Below are 16,655 nucleotides of genomic sequence, written 5' to 3' on the forward strand. Positions count from 1 at the left end.
GTTAATTTTCAAATGGGAAAAGTTCAAGCAGAGCTATTCCATAGTGTGTTGGGGGGGAAAAAAACAACAGTCCCCTCGGAATTTTGTTCACCCAATTATTTCTCCTTTTTAATGAATCTTTTATAAAAATGTTTTTGCCGCCGAGGTGTCTGCTAATGACTGTTTAGTTGTTTCCCCCCCTTTTTTTTTTTGTTTGTTTTTGTCTTGTTTATCCGGTCAACTATTTGTTTAATCAGCTGATGCCTTTTTTTGTCCTTACTTGTTTTCCCGCATATGTCATTTGGCTGCTCATTCTTAACACATCGCAGCGTACCTGTCGGCACCGCATCACCACTCCGCAAAGCAACACACTGTCTAGGAAAAAAGCAAAAAAAAAAAAAATGAAATGCCCCCCATTCCCATGCAACAGCAACTATTACTATGATACCCTTTCTAATGTAGTCCCATCTGAGGATGAACAATTTGAACAGCTGATCAATATAAGAAGCGGGCAAAAAAATGTTCACTATAAGTTAGAGAAAACGATCAACCAAATAATACACGACACGAAAAAAAACTGTGACGTCAACTCAGATTTTGAACAGGTCGAGAAACTTCCAAACCGAAGTTGGGAATCCGCCTATTCGGATGACTGCCTAGACGACATAGATATCATTTTGAAAAAAAAAAAAACTAAAAATATGTTCTCAAAGGTAAATAAAAATGACGCCTCTTGCCACGTGACACTACCCTCTAGAAACACCAAACAGAGAATTTATTCATTACGTGAATATAGCCAAGAGGAAAAAGACGTAGGCGCCACAATTAATGGAAAGAAGGACAACCCAGAAGCTGAACTCCCAAATGAGGAAATAATTGAAAACTTTAAAAATATTCTTTGTAACGGTTTAAATAAATACATTAAGGATATCTTGGAAGAGGCAAAACAAGGTTCCCCCAGTGAAGCGACATACGAAACTAAGGACTATGCAAATTTGAACAGCTCCTACTACAAAACATCTGATAATAGGGATGACGTTTTTAATGAGGAAAGTGCCAACCGGTGTGAAGCTCCCCGTGAATGTAATCCCAACATGAGGGAAGAAAATTCACTAAAATATTCCAGTTCGGAACTGTTGAATGGAAAAAATGAAAATACACATGAAAGGAAAACACAGGACACTGGACAAACTATTCAGGTTAACACACGCGGGAGTCAGAAACCGTCGAGAAACCCCTATCCTGATACGCGGAACAAAAATGAATATTCTACCCCAACTGCAGTTGCAAAGAAAAACACCAACCTGCGGAAAAAAAACTACAGACATAAATGGGCAAATATGAACAGATCCAAATATACGAAAAATAATTATCCCTCGAAAAGAAAAAAATGGACCAATGAAAATGCCCTCTCCTTAAATGAAAAGAAAACGGTTCGCTGGAAGGATACGACCGAAATGTACGATAAGCGAATGAACCATCCCAGGGGATACCTAGAACGACACTCCATCAAATCCACAGAACGGATTAGCAACACAAATGGTAATGCCTACACACGTAGTAAAAAGAAAAAAATAAAATAAGACATTACAGTTCTGTGCACATTGAAAATCCTTATGAATGTTCAAATGAACAAAAAGCACACCTCCTTCTTATGATATTATTTCGTTTTCCCTTTAGCCAAACCGCCCCCACTGAAGCAGCAGCACAGATACAGTGCATCGAGAATGAACTGTACGTCCTGCTCAAGTGAAGATTTTATCTTCAGTCATTTTCAAAAAAATGCCAACAACGACAATTTAGTAGGAAAGTTCCGTTTTTAAGTGGGTCCCATGTTAAGGTACATTTCTCTGTTGAACCTCCTAAACTGCTCAAGCGGCGTAAGGACAATTGTGGCCACAATATAGAGATCTCCCTATAAGGTGCCTTTCCTTCAGTGCACGTTCCAGAAGGACAGTTCCAATCTCAATTCGAAAATGATCAAACTTGAAAAAAAACTCGTGTTATACGTCTGTATATAACCTTTCCCCCCTGTCGAAAGGTTAATTGAAGCATTTCGGCTATGCCACAAAATTTTTCAAATTTACAGTTATAAAAAAAGTAACAAAAAAAAAAAGGGGAAGTTTTCCTGCGCTCTAAAACCACGCAGAATCGGCACAAATTGACATATTAAACAAAATCAAACGCAAAAATTGGGGGAATTATTCTCTTTATTAGAAAAAAAAAGAAACATTGCGAGGGATTAATTATATGATCAAAGTGGACCCCTAACATGCGCACACCTCAGTAGAACAAAAAAAAGTCCAGCAGTAATTCATCACGCAACAAGTGAGGTATTTCGCTTTCGTTTCGCCATAGGGTTAGCTTTCACCCTTTTTTCCGGCCTATCACTGCGATGGATGCACGTAAATATGCTTCGTCCTGGCTAGAGGGAAAAAACAAAACGCGTCGTCCTCCAAGTGGTAATAGCAAAAGTTTACTTTGCACTTAACGGGCAAAGTGGAAGAGCAATCAAAATTCATTTGAACTGTTTTTTTAAATTCAACAATTATGGTACTTCTACATGGTGTTGTGTAACTATCCGGGCTGTTACCTGCACATCGGAAACTTTTTACGTTCCATTCGCTAACGTCTATTTTGTGATAATTCAATTTGTTTATTTTTTTGAATGGACCGCTTGGCCTTTTTATCTTTTCCTCTTTTTCTTTCCCTATGTTAGCATTGTGCACATTCAAATATTTGTCCTCCAATTCATAGTCGGAGGTATTCTTCACATTTTGGATTTCCACCTTTGCTTTTTTTCGCTTTGCGAAGAGAGAATTTTTTGTGTCCTTCTTATTTGTCTTGTTCATATTTTTTAAATGCTTCAGAGAATAATCTTCCGCGATAACATTTTCGACCATAAAATTGTATGTTGTTATGTTATTCCGGTGCCGCCTGCTTCGGCATTGGCTACTGCTGGGCGGATGGGGAGTATCCCCCCCTTGGCATTTCTCCTCATTCACATGGAAAATATCCTCATACTCTATACACAAAAATAAGCTGCCAAAAAAGTACCTAATATGGTAAGGCAAATTTAGGAGGATATTTTTAAAATTCCCTTGATCGAGCTCTTCCAAAAATGGAAAGGATTCCATTTCGAAGGATAACTTAATTTTTACGTCAAAAAAGGACAAAAAGAGAAAAGGAAAATTCAAACACTTGTTATAATTTATAAAATTTGTATTCTTCAAATGTTTTAAAATAATTTTTAATATCTTGTTTATTAAAACGTTTACTGAATATGTGTTACTCCCATTCTTGTTGTCCTTTCCGTTTAGCAGTTGATCCACCCCAACTAACACATGATTAAATTGCTCCATCGAATTGACAGCTTTGATGTGCTTCCCTTCTTTCGCCTTAAACACAAAATTGTAAAAAAAATTCTTTTCCTTAACGTCAGAATTCTTCCATACATTTTTACCATTTGCAGAAAAACTGCAAAAGCAGTCTTTCAGCGCGTTAAACAGAAAAGTATTCTCCTCGTAGATTTTACTTACGATGGTGTGAATTATCTGTGATATATTTCTTGTGTAAAAATAATTCGCACTGAACAGGTAATAAATTTTAACCAACTTTTTGTTTATTTTATGATTTATATTGATAACCTTTTTATGGTAAAAATACTCCGGAAATTTCTTTTCAAAATTCATAATTTCTTCCCGCCTTGGAATTCCATTCTTCTGATCATGCAAAATTTTTATTTTCGCTTTCAAAAATTTAAACTCTTCAAAATTTCGTCTTTGTAGAATGTGCCTTCCCTCGGCTACCCTTCGCTCCATTGCATTACCTCCTTCCGTATCGATTCCAAACAATTTTACAACGTGGCTATGCACACTGTATGGCTGAATTTTTTTTCCTCCTTTGTCTTCGCCGCAATTATTTTGAGACGCTCTAAAATTGTGAACCTGTTTAATGTCCTGATCATTCCCTTCTTCAATGGACCAATGTAGTCTGCCCTCCAAATGGACAATGCCTTTCCTATGCTGCTCCTCCATTTTTACATTCCTCTTAATAATCGCATCGAGAACATTACGTTCTTCCTCCATCGTGTTGGCCAAATCAATAGTTGTATCCTTTCTAGCGGGGCTACCACCTGCAGTCTGTTGCGACAAACTGCATCGTCTTTCCTTCCCTACGCTGCTGTTTGAATTGTCCCCCTGGTTGGTTACACCCTGATGAGAAAATGGCACGTCCAAAAATGTGCTCCCCGTTTCTACAAGCGAATCTTCCCCCCCAAAGAGATCACTCAATAAAGTGTCCCCCCTTTGGAAGCAGCACAAATGGGTGAACTCCGTCTTCTCCTTCTGTATCAACCGACCCGCAATCAATTCAACGCTAATTTGTCGCAAATACTTCTCATACCTTCCAATGGGCGGATCATTTGGCGCGTAAGAATCCCTCACCATAATTTGAAAAAAAAAATTACTAGCCATGTGATCCTCTACCATGTCGGATACACAGCGGGAGTATTTCATGTAGGCTTGTTTGAAATGTATTAAGTCTCCGTCAGGGTCATCCTTTGTGTTATCACAACACGGAACCACCTCCTTATTGTTCTTCATTTGTCTCCATTTCGCCATTAATTCTCTTCCTATGGAGATTTCCTCTTCTAATTTCTCACTTACATCACGTTTTTCCCCAAATTTGTTTCCCTCCTCCGAAGGGTCAATCACACAGTTCAGCATCCCCACCAATTCGCTACTCTCGCTGACGTAGTTAAAATTCGAATCCTTGAACATTTCTAAAAATTCCAAAAAATGGTGCGTCTTCAAATTCGATCGGTCGTGCAATAAGTGCCATATATTCTTTTTAAAAAAAAAACAATTTTCTCCAAAAAAGGAAACGTTCTTGTTAAAAAAAAGGTTAAGGATGCTCGATATGTACACATAACAGAAATTCCATTCTCGATCGCATATGCTTGGTTGGACACAGTGCGGGTACTCTAAAAAGGCATACATCTGATGGGTTAGCAATTCCAGTGCCACCTCTTCCTTGCAAAGGAGGCTCTGCTTCCTACCCGCTCTTAAATGCGTATCCACCTGGTTCACCTGCATGGTGGTATTGCTAATTTTTGTCGTTTCGTTTGATTCACCCCTCCTGTTATCTCTTAACACTGCCCCATCCTTCTCGCCCGAATATTCACTCGTGAGACTTCCCCCATAGTCCTCCTCCTCCTCAGCAGCAGCACCACCACCATCAACACCACTTATTATCATGTTGAACATGCTGGCATTAACTTGGGTTTGCCCCTCCAAAGGCGCATTCAAAACGACACTCAAAATGGCATTCAAAACGCCACTCGATATGTAGTACCCAAATCTGTGGGACCAGTCGAACAAATTAAAATGAGGTAAACAATTGTCGTTATTCTGTACGAAACTTTTTCCAAATTTGTTAAAAAAGAAAGAAAACATCAAACCAGGGTACTTAAATGAGAGAACAATCAAAACGGCGTAAACAGAACACCATTCTTCATTGTTATGTATCATGTGGTCCACAAGGTACACCTCATGCTCGTTCACATTACTGTAGTCTTTCACTTCCCCAAAGGAGTCCTCCTCCGTTGGGTTAAGAGACGGATGCGGGTTGTACTCATCTGTCATATTATTACCTGCACCCCCCCCGCAGTCGTTTTCCTCCCCCAAATTTCTCCTCAAAGAATCTTCGGAAATACTGTCAAAGTCCATCAAGTGGGTATTCGTCTTATAGTGGAAATTATAAATGCACAAATTGCTCAGTAAATTCAACACAACATACAACCCATTCTTTTCGTATTCACTGTAGGATAACATGAGGAATATGAACTTGCGCCTTTCCTTGTTTAAATTCTTCAAAAGGACAGATATATATTTATTAAAAAAACTTTTATTTATCGGAATTATGTGAGAAATTTTGCTAACCAAATAGGTTACGTAACTAAATATGTGCACATCTATGTGGTTTAAAAAAAACACAATGTTTTTTTGTATTATGTCACTTATCTCTTTATCCTGATACATATCGACAAACAAATTGAAAATCCTCAGAATGAAAAGCAAAATGTGTTGTTCATCCTCGTCGTCTATTTTGTTCGTCAACCAACCATTACTGGGATCGCTATTAAAAATGGTTTCAAAGTTTATTAACAAAATGGAGCTTTTTGTTCTGTACTCCTTTTCCCCTACATTTGTTTTCATTCCAATTTGGTCATTTGTGAAGTTTGCATTTTCTTGCCAATTATTTTTTTGCCACTGTTGATTTGGCATGCTGCTCACATTGCCTTTATACAAATTGGCCCTTTCTTTTTTGGACCCCATATATTTATTAACCCAACTAAGTTGGGTGGCACCCCCCTGTTGATCACTTTCCCTATTGGAGAAGGCTCTCCTCCCTGCTTGACCACCTTCCTGCGTGTACACCTCTGAACACATGTAGTTGCTTTTAAAAAAACTCAAGTAATACTTCTGCAGGTTTATCATTTTTCCTGTGGTGTGTCCCCTGAACATGGTCCCCTTCTTACCAACCAGGCATCCCATAATTAGTGCTCTGCTGAACGGGGCAAACACCACCGAGGAGGTCTCATCACTCGGTTCACGCTGCCCAGGTGGGTTATCCTTCGTCTTGCCAATATCGCTGTTGCCAGTGTCATTTCCTACGTTCTTCCCCTTCAATATTTCCAACACACAGAAAAATGACTTGAGAGACTCCACCCGGACCATGCTACTCTCACTTTCAGCACAAAGCGAAAACAGAGTTACAAACGAGTTTACCATTTTTAAAAATATCTTCTCGTCATTATTCACAACCCTGGTGTTATATTTTAAGTTCTTCTTCGACAGTATATCAAGCCCATCTATGTTGCTTTTCAAATAATTTACAAATAAAAAAAAAACGTAAGAAAGATTGAAACAGTCTCTTCTTAGCATAATCAAAATTTCGAACAAACACACCAGGCACTTCAAATTGGCTACTTTTAAAATATCATTCTGTGCAAACATCTTCACACATACGTTCGCATAGATATTTAATACGATGCCGAATATACTGTAGTGGAAGTGGTACTGCTCAGAAAAATTTATTATCTTCTTTACACACTGTAGAAGCTCTACAATGGATCTCACCAAATGGATGCACTCCTTATCTGTGACAGTTAGCATACGTTTTACCTTCTCAGACAGAAGTTTTATTATTTTCTCTAAATAACTTTGCGCAAATGCTTCTTTCTCTTTTTTCTTTTGCTCGTTCAGCATCTGCTCGTCCATTTCATCCACCCGCTCCTTATCTATCGGTTCTACTTTTGAACCAGGGAAGTTAGGTTCTCCCAGATCGTGCTTCTCCTTGCCTGAAATGTCGTTCGTCCTCACATTGCCATACAGACCAAAACCAGTGCAACTCTCGCATCTACCGCAATTACCGCATTCGCTAACTTCGTGACCGGTACCCTTAGCTGCATCGCCGTACTGAGAGTAAACCCCCTGCTGACCTGTACAGGTGGAAGTGTCCAAAACGCCACTATGCACACTGGTACCCACATCGAAGAAGGTACCCGAATCATCCCTACCGCCCTCATCTGTATTCATCCCATTTGCTGAAAAATCAAAATAGGTATCATCCCAATGATCTCCCTTCCCAGAGTCATCAACATTTAACAAGGGTTTACTTCCCACGTTGTTAACAAAATTGATGTTATAATTATCGACAGAATTAAACTCGTTTTTTTTTACCTGACCAGTCATATTATTATTGACAATTTTGTTATTTTTAAAAATTTTTTTTCCATAAATATTGGTTCTACTTTTGTAAATCTTATGTGTGTAGGCCAAGTTCAGCTTGTTGGGTGATTTCCCAACGTAGTGACCGCTATTAAATGGGTAGCAATTCCTTTGGGGGGCATTACTTCCACCCCTGATGTTTCCTCTAATATGGCCTACCTTCCTGTTATTCGTTCCGCCTGCATTTTCGAATGTGCTTCCACTTGTGATCAAGCCGCTACTTACTCCTCCTGCCGCTGCTCCACCCAGTGAAACGGCGTCCCCCCCCTTAAAGGCGGGCTGGTTATCCACCCTTCCAGTGTTTACTTCATTGGCATTTCCCACACCTCTGTAAAGATTCTTATTCATCCCTAGGCCGCTACTTCCATCCTTGTTTAATTTTTTATTTTTCACATGGAAAGAGTTCATCCCTCCGTCCACATTTGTCCCGAAATAGTTACCATCTTTGTTGTTACCCCTCGGTGAAGTATTCACATTTTGTAAAATTCCTTTTCTATTTTTATTTGCAGCGTTGTTTATTATTGCCCCTTGGAGAAATCCCTGTACGGGTCCGCTTCCCCCTATCGCTCTGGGGTCAATTCTTAGGTTCTGTTGAAGTGCCTCTCTTTCGCCTCCTTGGACGGGGCCAAAATTTAGGTTATTTATATTTAAATTTACATTCGCATTTATGTTTGTACCTGTGTTTAAGATACCCCCGTAGGTCGGACTTGGAAACAGACCCTTTCCGCTGTTGAAGTAAATGTTTTTTTTTTTTTTAATTTTTCTATTTTCCTCATTAAAATTGCTACTTGCAGCACTACTGTTAACATTGCCCTTTGGTTTTTTTCCTTTCAGTTCCTTTTTCATTATATGTCTATGTGGGTTTTCACGTATGTGTTAAAACCTTTCTGTTCGTTCGATTATTAATGGTCTTGTCTGCTGGGCCATCTCATGTTCGTGCTCTTCTTGGGGGGGCGGCGTGTGCAGAGGGGCCTCACTTCGGATAGCTCCTTCTTTTCAGTGGGTGTCCTTATAGGTTAAATAATGCTATACTCACAAAGTGGGCACCTCCTTCACTTTCCTATTTGGAAAAATGCCCATATAACGATAGGAAGCAGATGAAGAAGTAGAGTTACAATTACAGGTAGAGCGTCCTTGTGGCCACCCATACGGTATGTTCGTCTAACACAAGTAAATGAGCATATGTGACTCCCTTTCCCCATTGAAGCCTTCCAACGAGAACATATATATGCTTATCACCCCTTCAGCTACATGCATACAATGGTTGATGTATACGCATATATAATACACCTAAACAAAACCACGCCCAAAAAAAAAAAAAAAAAAGGAATATCTCACTAAGCTATGCTCATTAAGCCCTTTCACCATGTCAAAATTAATTTTTCCTTTTTTTATGTTCAAAATTTATATGCCCCATTTGGGGTGAGTTGGAAAGCTGCAAAAGCGAAATCTTCCAGAGTCGTGAAGAATGGATCGGAAAAATCCTTCCTTAATTTCTTCCCCCTTCACCGATACTATATATACGTTCGCATAAATGGGCACATGGGGGTGACCACGTACTTGCATAAATTGCCCATGTTGGTCCCTCCATATGTGGCAATAAACGTCTGCGTCCCTTTATACTGCATTCGTGATTACGCGACTTATTATGTTTTTCCTCCTGCAGCGAGTTTAAAAAAAGGGCTCTGCTTCAGGTATACGTTTTCGCTCAAGGCGGGAAGTCCCATCGCACTTCCAAACGCTTCTTCTACATATTCGCAACAAGGAAAAAAAAAAAAAAAAAAAAAAAAAAAAGAATAAATATATAACTTTTAAAATGAAAGTATGCAGGTTTGCCTGCACACGGGGGAAAAAGAACATCCGCTCAACTTCTCCCAACAGAGTTGTAATATTTTACAAATTTAAAGGTGACAAAACGGCAAAGCGGGATGTCCCCCTTCGTTTTGATAAAGCAAATTGCCATTTTTTTTGTTGCCATATCTAAGTAGACCATTTATTCTGTACAAATTATATACGCAGCTCCAAATTTGAAAAGAAGAGTCCTTTTTCCATCCCGTCAGGGGGAATAGACTGATTCGTGCTGATCCGCCGCATCGTAGGAAGGCACTCCACGTGGCAGTGGATCAGTTCCGTTGTGGGCAGGCCCCACTCTGGCATAGCAACCGAAACAACTTAACAACCCTCCTCCCCCCACCATACATACAGTGGGTGTCCGTCTCCGAAGAAAACCCCCCCTTCCTATTGTCAAAATTGTTCCCTCGTTGGTCTATGTAACCCCCCTGGACAATTGACCTACGAAGCTGCATCCGTGCAGGTCGAAAAGGAGGAAAAAGTTCTCCCCCCAAAAGTAAAAGAATTAGCAACATTAAGTAGTTGCATCCGTGGCTGCCTCCAAACACGCGCAAAGATGAACGACGAAGAAAAGGTGTTCTTCAAATTTGCCGAAAGTAAAATTCTGCTAAGCGAGTTCTGCGAAGAGTACGTTAAGGCAAAAAAGAAGGAAGAAATTCTCACCCAAGAAATGAATAAAGTACAACTCAAAAACTGCCAACTGGAAAATGAAATAGAAAAATATAAACAGCTGCTAAATAACATAGAAAGGAAGAAAGACAAAGAAATGGAAAATTGCAATTTTGAATACGATATAAAAATAAAAAAATTAGAAACAGAAATGGACGTACTCAATTCTTGTCTCACTAAAGAAAAAGAAAATTACAATTTGAAAGCTACAGAACTTATAGGACTCAAATTAGAAAATGAAAAATTTAAATCCCAACTAAGTGACCGAAAAGAAAATAACAATCAAGAAAAAGAAAACAAGAAAATGCTCACACAGAATAATATTAATGTACTTAATAAAATGTATGCAGAGATTAATAAAAAAGTGGAAGCCATAATGCAACATTTACATGATAGCAAAAATAACAGACACGACATTGAACAGAAGATGAAAACTTACCAATCTCTTCTGAACGAATATTTAAAAAAAATCACAGACATAAATTTGAAATGCGAAAAATTTTATAAATTACATAAAGAAGCACAGTACAAAAATATGCTAAACAAATCAAAGAAAAAAGTTCTAAAAAGTCGGATAGAGGAATTAATAAATGAAAACCAAGTCCTGTCCAACCAGGTTGACGTCTTAAAGAAAAACATTGACCACATGGATGCCGAAAAAACGCAGTACTTCCTATTACTCAAAAAAGCAGAAAAAAAAAAATTATTTTTTTATCATAAATTTAAGGAAAAAAATGCCACGCAGGGTGCTGCCAATCAACTACCCCCTCATCGGCTGGACAACCACCGCCATGATTGCCGCAGGCGTTCTCATTCGTATGACACCCCAAGGAGGACACCCCCTCATATGAAAGTACCGGACCAAGTTGTATCCGACCACACAACATGCACTAATGGGAAAAAGAATTCATCTCAACATGTGAATGATGCACCAACGAAAAAGGACCCTCTCCCGTGGAAGAAAAATTCAAAACAAAGAAACAGAAGCACGTCAATTTATAGGTACAGAGATGTCGACAGAAACAAATCATACCGTGCAGACGAATTTAATATAAAAAAGGAAAGGAAGCGGAAGAAAATCCTCTTCTTTTCCGACAATGATCATGATAAAAGGCAAAAAAGGAAAAATGAAATTTCGAATGAGAAAAGCAATGTGCAGTACATTGACTTAATAGTTAACACGAAAAACATAATTTCCAATAAAATGGGGCGCGAGGGAAGTGCCCCTAAAACCGCACTGTGCTGAATATATCCCCAGTTTAGCACAATGTTTCCGTCCCTAACATCCGTGTCCGTCGTTCTCCCTGCTCTTGATTGGCAGGGGGTCCATTCCTTTTCAAGTTTCCTTCCGCATATACCTGCGTCCACCCCTCTGTATTATTCCCCCTTTAGTGGAACACCTCATCCATTCGTAGCCACTGATGCTGTCGCCGTTGCCACGATGACTGTTCTCCATTTCGAAAACGTCGTCGTTCAGGCACCTTCCTTATAACCCAAGGGGGTAAATTTTTTTTTAGTATTTCATTTTTTCTTTTTTTAAAGTGATCATAATGAACTTTCCATTTGTTTCTGTTAAATGGGACCCCCAATATAATTCTTCTTAAAAACCAAACTGTAAATAAATCGCGTCACCGCTTTAGAATAGATCCCACATGTGATGCGCGCAGAGGTGACAAAATGGACAAATGTTTTAACTCAGAACGGGTGTAGGTAGCCAATGAGGCTGACTCTACACACAGTACTTCCACCACTGAAGTTTATCCACACAACAGATACCGAACCTACCATGCACACGCATGGTCTACAAATTGGGGACACCATTCCGGGTGCACATCCCATCATGGCGTAAAAGACCAGGAATTTAAAAAAAAAAAAAAAAAAAACTCCAATGGCTAACAAAAAAAAACATACATTATGAAAAAAAAAACGGGAAAAAAGGTGAAACATATAAGGGGATACACTTGCGAACCAACACAGTAATGGTTTCTGGCCATGCTATACAGATTTAGCAAAACCTCGTTCTTAATATTATTGCTGTAATTAAATTTAATGTCCTGATTTTTTAAATAATATTTATTTAAATGTAGCGGTTCGAAAATTTTGTTCGAACATAGAAATTCCAAAAAATCGGGGAAGTACTTGGTGTCTGCTAACTTTGACTTTGCCAAATATTTCTGGCATTTTGCAAATCCGTTCATTAGGTGCCTGATCAGTTTGTGTCTTGCGCTCTGCAGGAGGGAAATGGCGAAAGGGGAAAATCTACATTCGATGAGCAGTTTGGGAAAAACGCACATGAATATGTTTTACTTCTTTGCAAAATTTCCTCTCAGCGAAAGTGCCGTTCCTAGCCGCTTGAATTACCAGAATGAAGCCCTCGTAGGGATACACCAGCGCTAGTCCCACCAGAATGAATGCCAAAATGATGACCTTCTGGATCACTTTCTTTCGCTGTGTCTTTACATTATGGAGAACAGACACGGGGATCACGAAGAGCACGCTGAAGAGGGCTGCGTAGGACCAGTTGTACAGCTGCGGGGGGGATAATCAAATGGGGCAAACAGGAAATCGTAAAAGGGAGCGAAAAATGTAGTGATAAAATAACCCCTGTAATAACGAAAGTGGGGTACATACACCATGCTTCGTTTGTAAGCCCATAGGGGGGTGCACGAAAACACTGTTTGGTTAGTTTCTTGCCCCTTTTTTCCCATTACCGACGACAGGAGCACAACAAAAATGAAGTAAAAACAGTTCATGCTATTCATTATGCAATAATACGGCGCAACGGAGCTGTTAAAAATGTACAGGACATTTCCATGGTCCATTAGTTGTAATGTCTTCTCCACCTCATCCAATTCGTCCTGCAGCTTCTTAACCAGCGCTCTGTTTTTCTTCTCCCGAAGGAACTCCTCATCATCACTGTGCACAATTTTCGGTTTAGTCAATTTGGAAAAATCTCCCCAGCTAGCTAAAACTTCCTCATTATCCAAATTGGCATAAAAATGGCTTACCCCAATTATACTGTTTATTCTACTATTCAACTTTTTTACCTTATCTAAAAGGACAATTTTTTCAATTTTCTGGACCTTTTCATATTTATGCACTTTGCTGATCTTTTTAATCATGCACGAAATTACGTAGTTAAAAACAAGGGCCACAATGATCGATAGGATGAGGATTTCCCACCAGTAGTGAGCTATTTCCACGTACTTTTCGTAACGATCTGGGTGCCATTCTGTGCACAAGGGTAGTTTCTTTTTCAACCGCAGCACCTCGTAAATCTTATCATTCGTGGAAAATAAATATATAGGCAATGAAATTATAGAAACGGTTTTCACATACGCATACAGACCCACCATGAGATTTGTGTAGCTTCGTAGAATAGAACCCTTTAGTAACTTCAAAATGGCGTAGGCACATATTAAGTAGACACTATAGCAGTACACACTGATGGGCACTCTTCTTCTAATCGTATCGAAGAAATAAAAGTTGGACGAGTGGCAGAATCCTTCGGGGGTATTACTTTGACTCCTTATAAAACTTTCCATCGCTTTGGTGAAGTTAAATAAATTTAGCATTTTGTTTTTCAGCGGGATCTTGCTCACGCCTGAGGCGGTGAAGGCTGCAATGTTTTCCCTTCACAGGGGGGATAAAAAAAAAGGGGGTGGGAAAATGTGCAAGATCTGTATGCAGGATGGCGCCTACATCTTTTTCACTACGCATACGCGCAATGACCATTGCAACCGCAGCGCCTACCTCAAGAAGTAGACGTGCCCCTTCTCGTAGCCCCGCTCCAACGCCATGTCAAAGATCGCCTCGTGGGGAGATTCCACTTTCACAGGAATGTTGTAGTAGTTTAGCTCATTCGTCAACAGCAAGATAAAGTCCAGGTTGGGTAAAAGCCCATTTAGCCCTTCATAATTTATGTGTATATGTGAAGGGTACACAGAATCAAATTCTATTATGATGGCCGATCTGGACAGGGCCTTCCTCCCATTACTTACATCATTACTGTACAAAAAGTCCTGGACAAATTTCTGCACCCCTAAGGAATATAGCCATTCCTTGTTGGTGAACAAAAATATGATGTCCTTACTCATATAATTGCAATTTTGAAAATAATTCATTAACGTTAAACCAACTGAAATGGCGTGAAAATTTCTCCTTTCCTTGTAATCGAAGTTGATCACAACGATTATGTTTTCCATGTTGTTGCAGAATTTGCACGCCACAGTGCTGACCAGTATGTCACCCTTTACGCTACCCCTTCCGCTAACCTTGCGCTTCACCGTTTGGACAAACGGGGACATGCTTCTGATGTATTCGCCTATTACGTCTATTATATCTTCCTTGAACCCATAGTTGGAAAAATATCTGCTCGTGTCGTTTAGAAATTCCTCATCAGTTTTGCCTAAGTTGGAATTCCCTGGGAATTGCGAAAAAATCAGCGCGTCCAACTCGGCCTTTTTGCTAAATTTGTTGAACACGCAAAGGTAAGCGAAGCCCACGACGGATAGGCCGATTCTGCCGAAGGGAAGAAAAGGGGCGCCATCAGCAAAGAGCGAAAAACGGAAAATGAAAAACATCTACACAGATACACATATCGGTAGGAATAAGTGTACACATGGGTGTGCATGCGCCTAGCTCATACACGATGCAACGCGAAGACGTGTCTGTTATTACTCTCCCCCTTCTCTTACCCTATAAATTTCCACTTTTTTAAAACCTTTTTGACCAACAAAAAAAACTTAGGGTTCTCCGAAAACCCCATGATAAATTAAAATGGGGAGATAAAACCAACGGGGAGTGTGCAAAATGGAAAACTGACAACACACACTTATTGGAAAATACAAATGGGGTGGAAAACGTAAAGGCTGACCCACAAGTGGACGTGTAGACGTGGGTGAAGCTCAGCCCCTTAATGCGTAGTTATCGTAAAAGTGATGTGGCATAGGAGATCATAACTCCTGCGTTGCGCCGTTTAACTGGAAAACTATCCCCCTTTACCTTACTCCTCTGCGGCTGAACATGACCTACGCGGTGTGCCCACATATCGCATACCATGTGCGCTGTGTGTTTATTTTTTATTTATTTCTTTTTTTCTTCTCTCCTATGCCCATCACCTTACGCTTAAACCATTTAAATATTTACACAAACAACGAAACGCATTACAAAGGGAAAATTAAAAAAAAAAAAAAAAAAAAAATGGGAGTCCCTCTCACAACCTATGCCTTATGCAGTCAGTCGGATCAGTCCTGTGTGGAAAGGAGCAATTTTCCATCGTATCACATTTTGACTAAATTAGTGCTCCCTTATTTGGTCCCCCCCCCTCTGCAATGTGACCCACCTTCACGTTATCATACCTACCATTTTACACCTTCCTCAATAGGCAATTTTTGGCATGAAAAAAAAAAGCTGGCAGCTGCAACATTCATGTTTCATACTACACCTGCATATCCTTTTGCTACATTGGGGAAGCCTTTTTTCTTTTTCCACACTTTATTCCCTCACTGAAGTGTGGCCTAGCTGCATAATGAGCACACACCAATGGTAAGGCTACTCCCAAAGATCACATCCAAACAGGATGAAATCGCTTCGAATGTGTCCTCTGTTCAAAAGCCAGCGCATACACATTGTTCCGCACTATTAAAATGCTAAAATGAGATTTGCTATGCAGACAGAAAAAAAAAAAAAAAAAAACAGACGGTAGGAGTTGTCAACAGGGGGATACGTTGCATATTTCCCTTGACTAGCTAAAATGTGATTTTTTTTTTTTTTTTTTTTTTTTTTTTTTTTTTTTTTTTCCAGTTTATGTTGGATATCCCCCAACAAACACCCAATTCAAATGGCACATTTTACAGTTTTCATTTTTTACTTTTACTTACAAGTAAAACACCCGTTTTTACAAAAAAAAAAAAAAAAAAATGAATAAAAAAAAAAATTCTAACATGATCGAAGTTCCCACTGTTAAATCCACATATATCACATGAATTGCCCTCTCCTTCCTTCAACACGAAAGAGCCATTTTAAAAAAAAAAAGGTCACCATAGACAAGGAGAGGAGCAGTAACTACATGCACATATGGGAAGTTACACGGAGCCACTTCCCTGTCTCAACTACACGAGTACAAATGAATACTCCGCGTGTGACACTAACCCAGGCGGTCCACACCCAGCCACGGAATACGCCCCAGAATATTCACATCCTTCTTCATAAAAGTTTGTAAATTAAATCTGATCAGACGGACTTCTAATCTCTAAGACGATTTTGTCTTACATCCTTAATTTACTTCACGAAGCAGTACGCACCCTCTGTCAATGTAATTTCAAACCAGTACAAATAATTTACACAATGTAACTATCAACA

At 39.4% G+C, this 16,655-nt stretch overlaps 4 protein-coding genes across 4 annotated transcripts; 2 read left to right on the forward strand and 2 right to left on the reverse strand.

Moving 5' to 3' along the window:
- Positions 1-380: 380 nt before the first annotated feature.
- On the forward strand, positions 381-1,802 carry PCOAH_00031990 (Uncharacterized protein; the record flags this gene model as incomplete). The annotated part of the gene is made up of 2 exons (XM_020059994.1): positions 381-1,536; positions 1,660-1,802. The coding sequence occupies 2 exons, from the start codon at positions 381-383 to the stop codon at positions 1,800-1,802; spliced, it is 1,299 nt and encodes a 432-aa protein (XP_019915858.1).
- A 564-nt stretch (positions 1,803-2,366) lies between these two features.
- PCOAH_00032000 (Uncharacterized protein) lies at positions 2,367-8,618 on the reverse strand (the record flags this gene model as incomplete). Its single annotated transcript, XM_020059995.1, has 1 exon — positions 2,367-8,618. The coding sequence occupies one exon, from the start codon at positions 8,616-8,618 to the stop codon at positions 2,367-2,369; it is 6,252 nt and encodes a 2,083-aa protein (XP_019915656.1).
- A 1,561-nt stretch (positions 8,619-10,179) lies between these two features.
- Positions 10,180-11,538, forward strand: PCOAH_00032010 (Uncharacterized protein; the record flags this gene model as incomplete). The annotated part of the gene is made up of 1 exon (XM_020059996.1): positions 10,180-11,538. The coding sequence occupies one exon, from the start codon at positions 10,180-10,182 to the stop codon at positions 11,536-11,538; it is 1,359 nt and encodes a 452-aa protein (XP_019916039.1).
- Positions 11,539-12,184: 646 nt separating this feature from the next.
- On the reverse strand, positions 12,185-15,060 carry PCOAH_00032020 (Uncharacterized protein; the record flags this gene model as incomplete). The annotated part of the gene is made up of 5 exons (XM_020059997.1): positions 12,185-12,520; positions 12,654-12,821; positions 13,004-13,925; positions 14,046-14,813; positions 14,990-15,060. 5 exons carry the CDS (start codon positions 15,058-15,060, stop codon positions 12,185-12,187), a joined length of 2,265 nt encoding a protein of 754 aa, XP_019915891.1.
- Between the last annotated feature and the right edge of the window lie 1,595 nt (positions 15,061-16,655).

The sequence above is a fragment of the Plasmodium coatneyi genome, chromosome 11, assembly GCF_001680005.1.
Source record: "Plasmodium coatneyi strain Hackeri chromosome 11, complete sequence".
Lineage (NCBI taxonomy): Eukaryota > Apicomplexa > Aconoidasida > Haemosporida > Plasmodiidae > Plasmodium > Plasmodium coatneyi.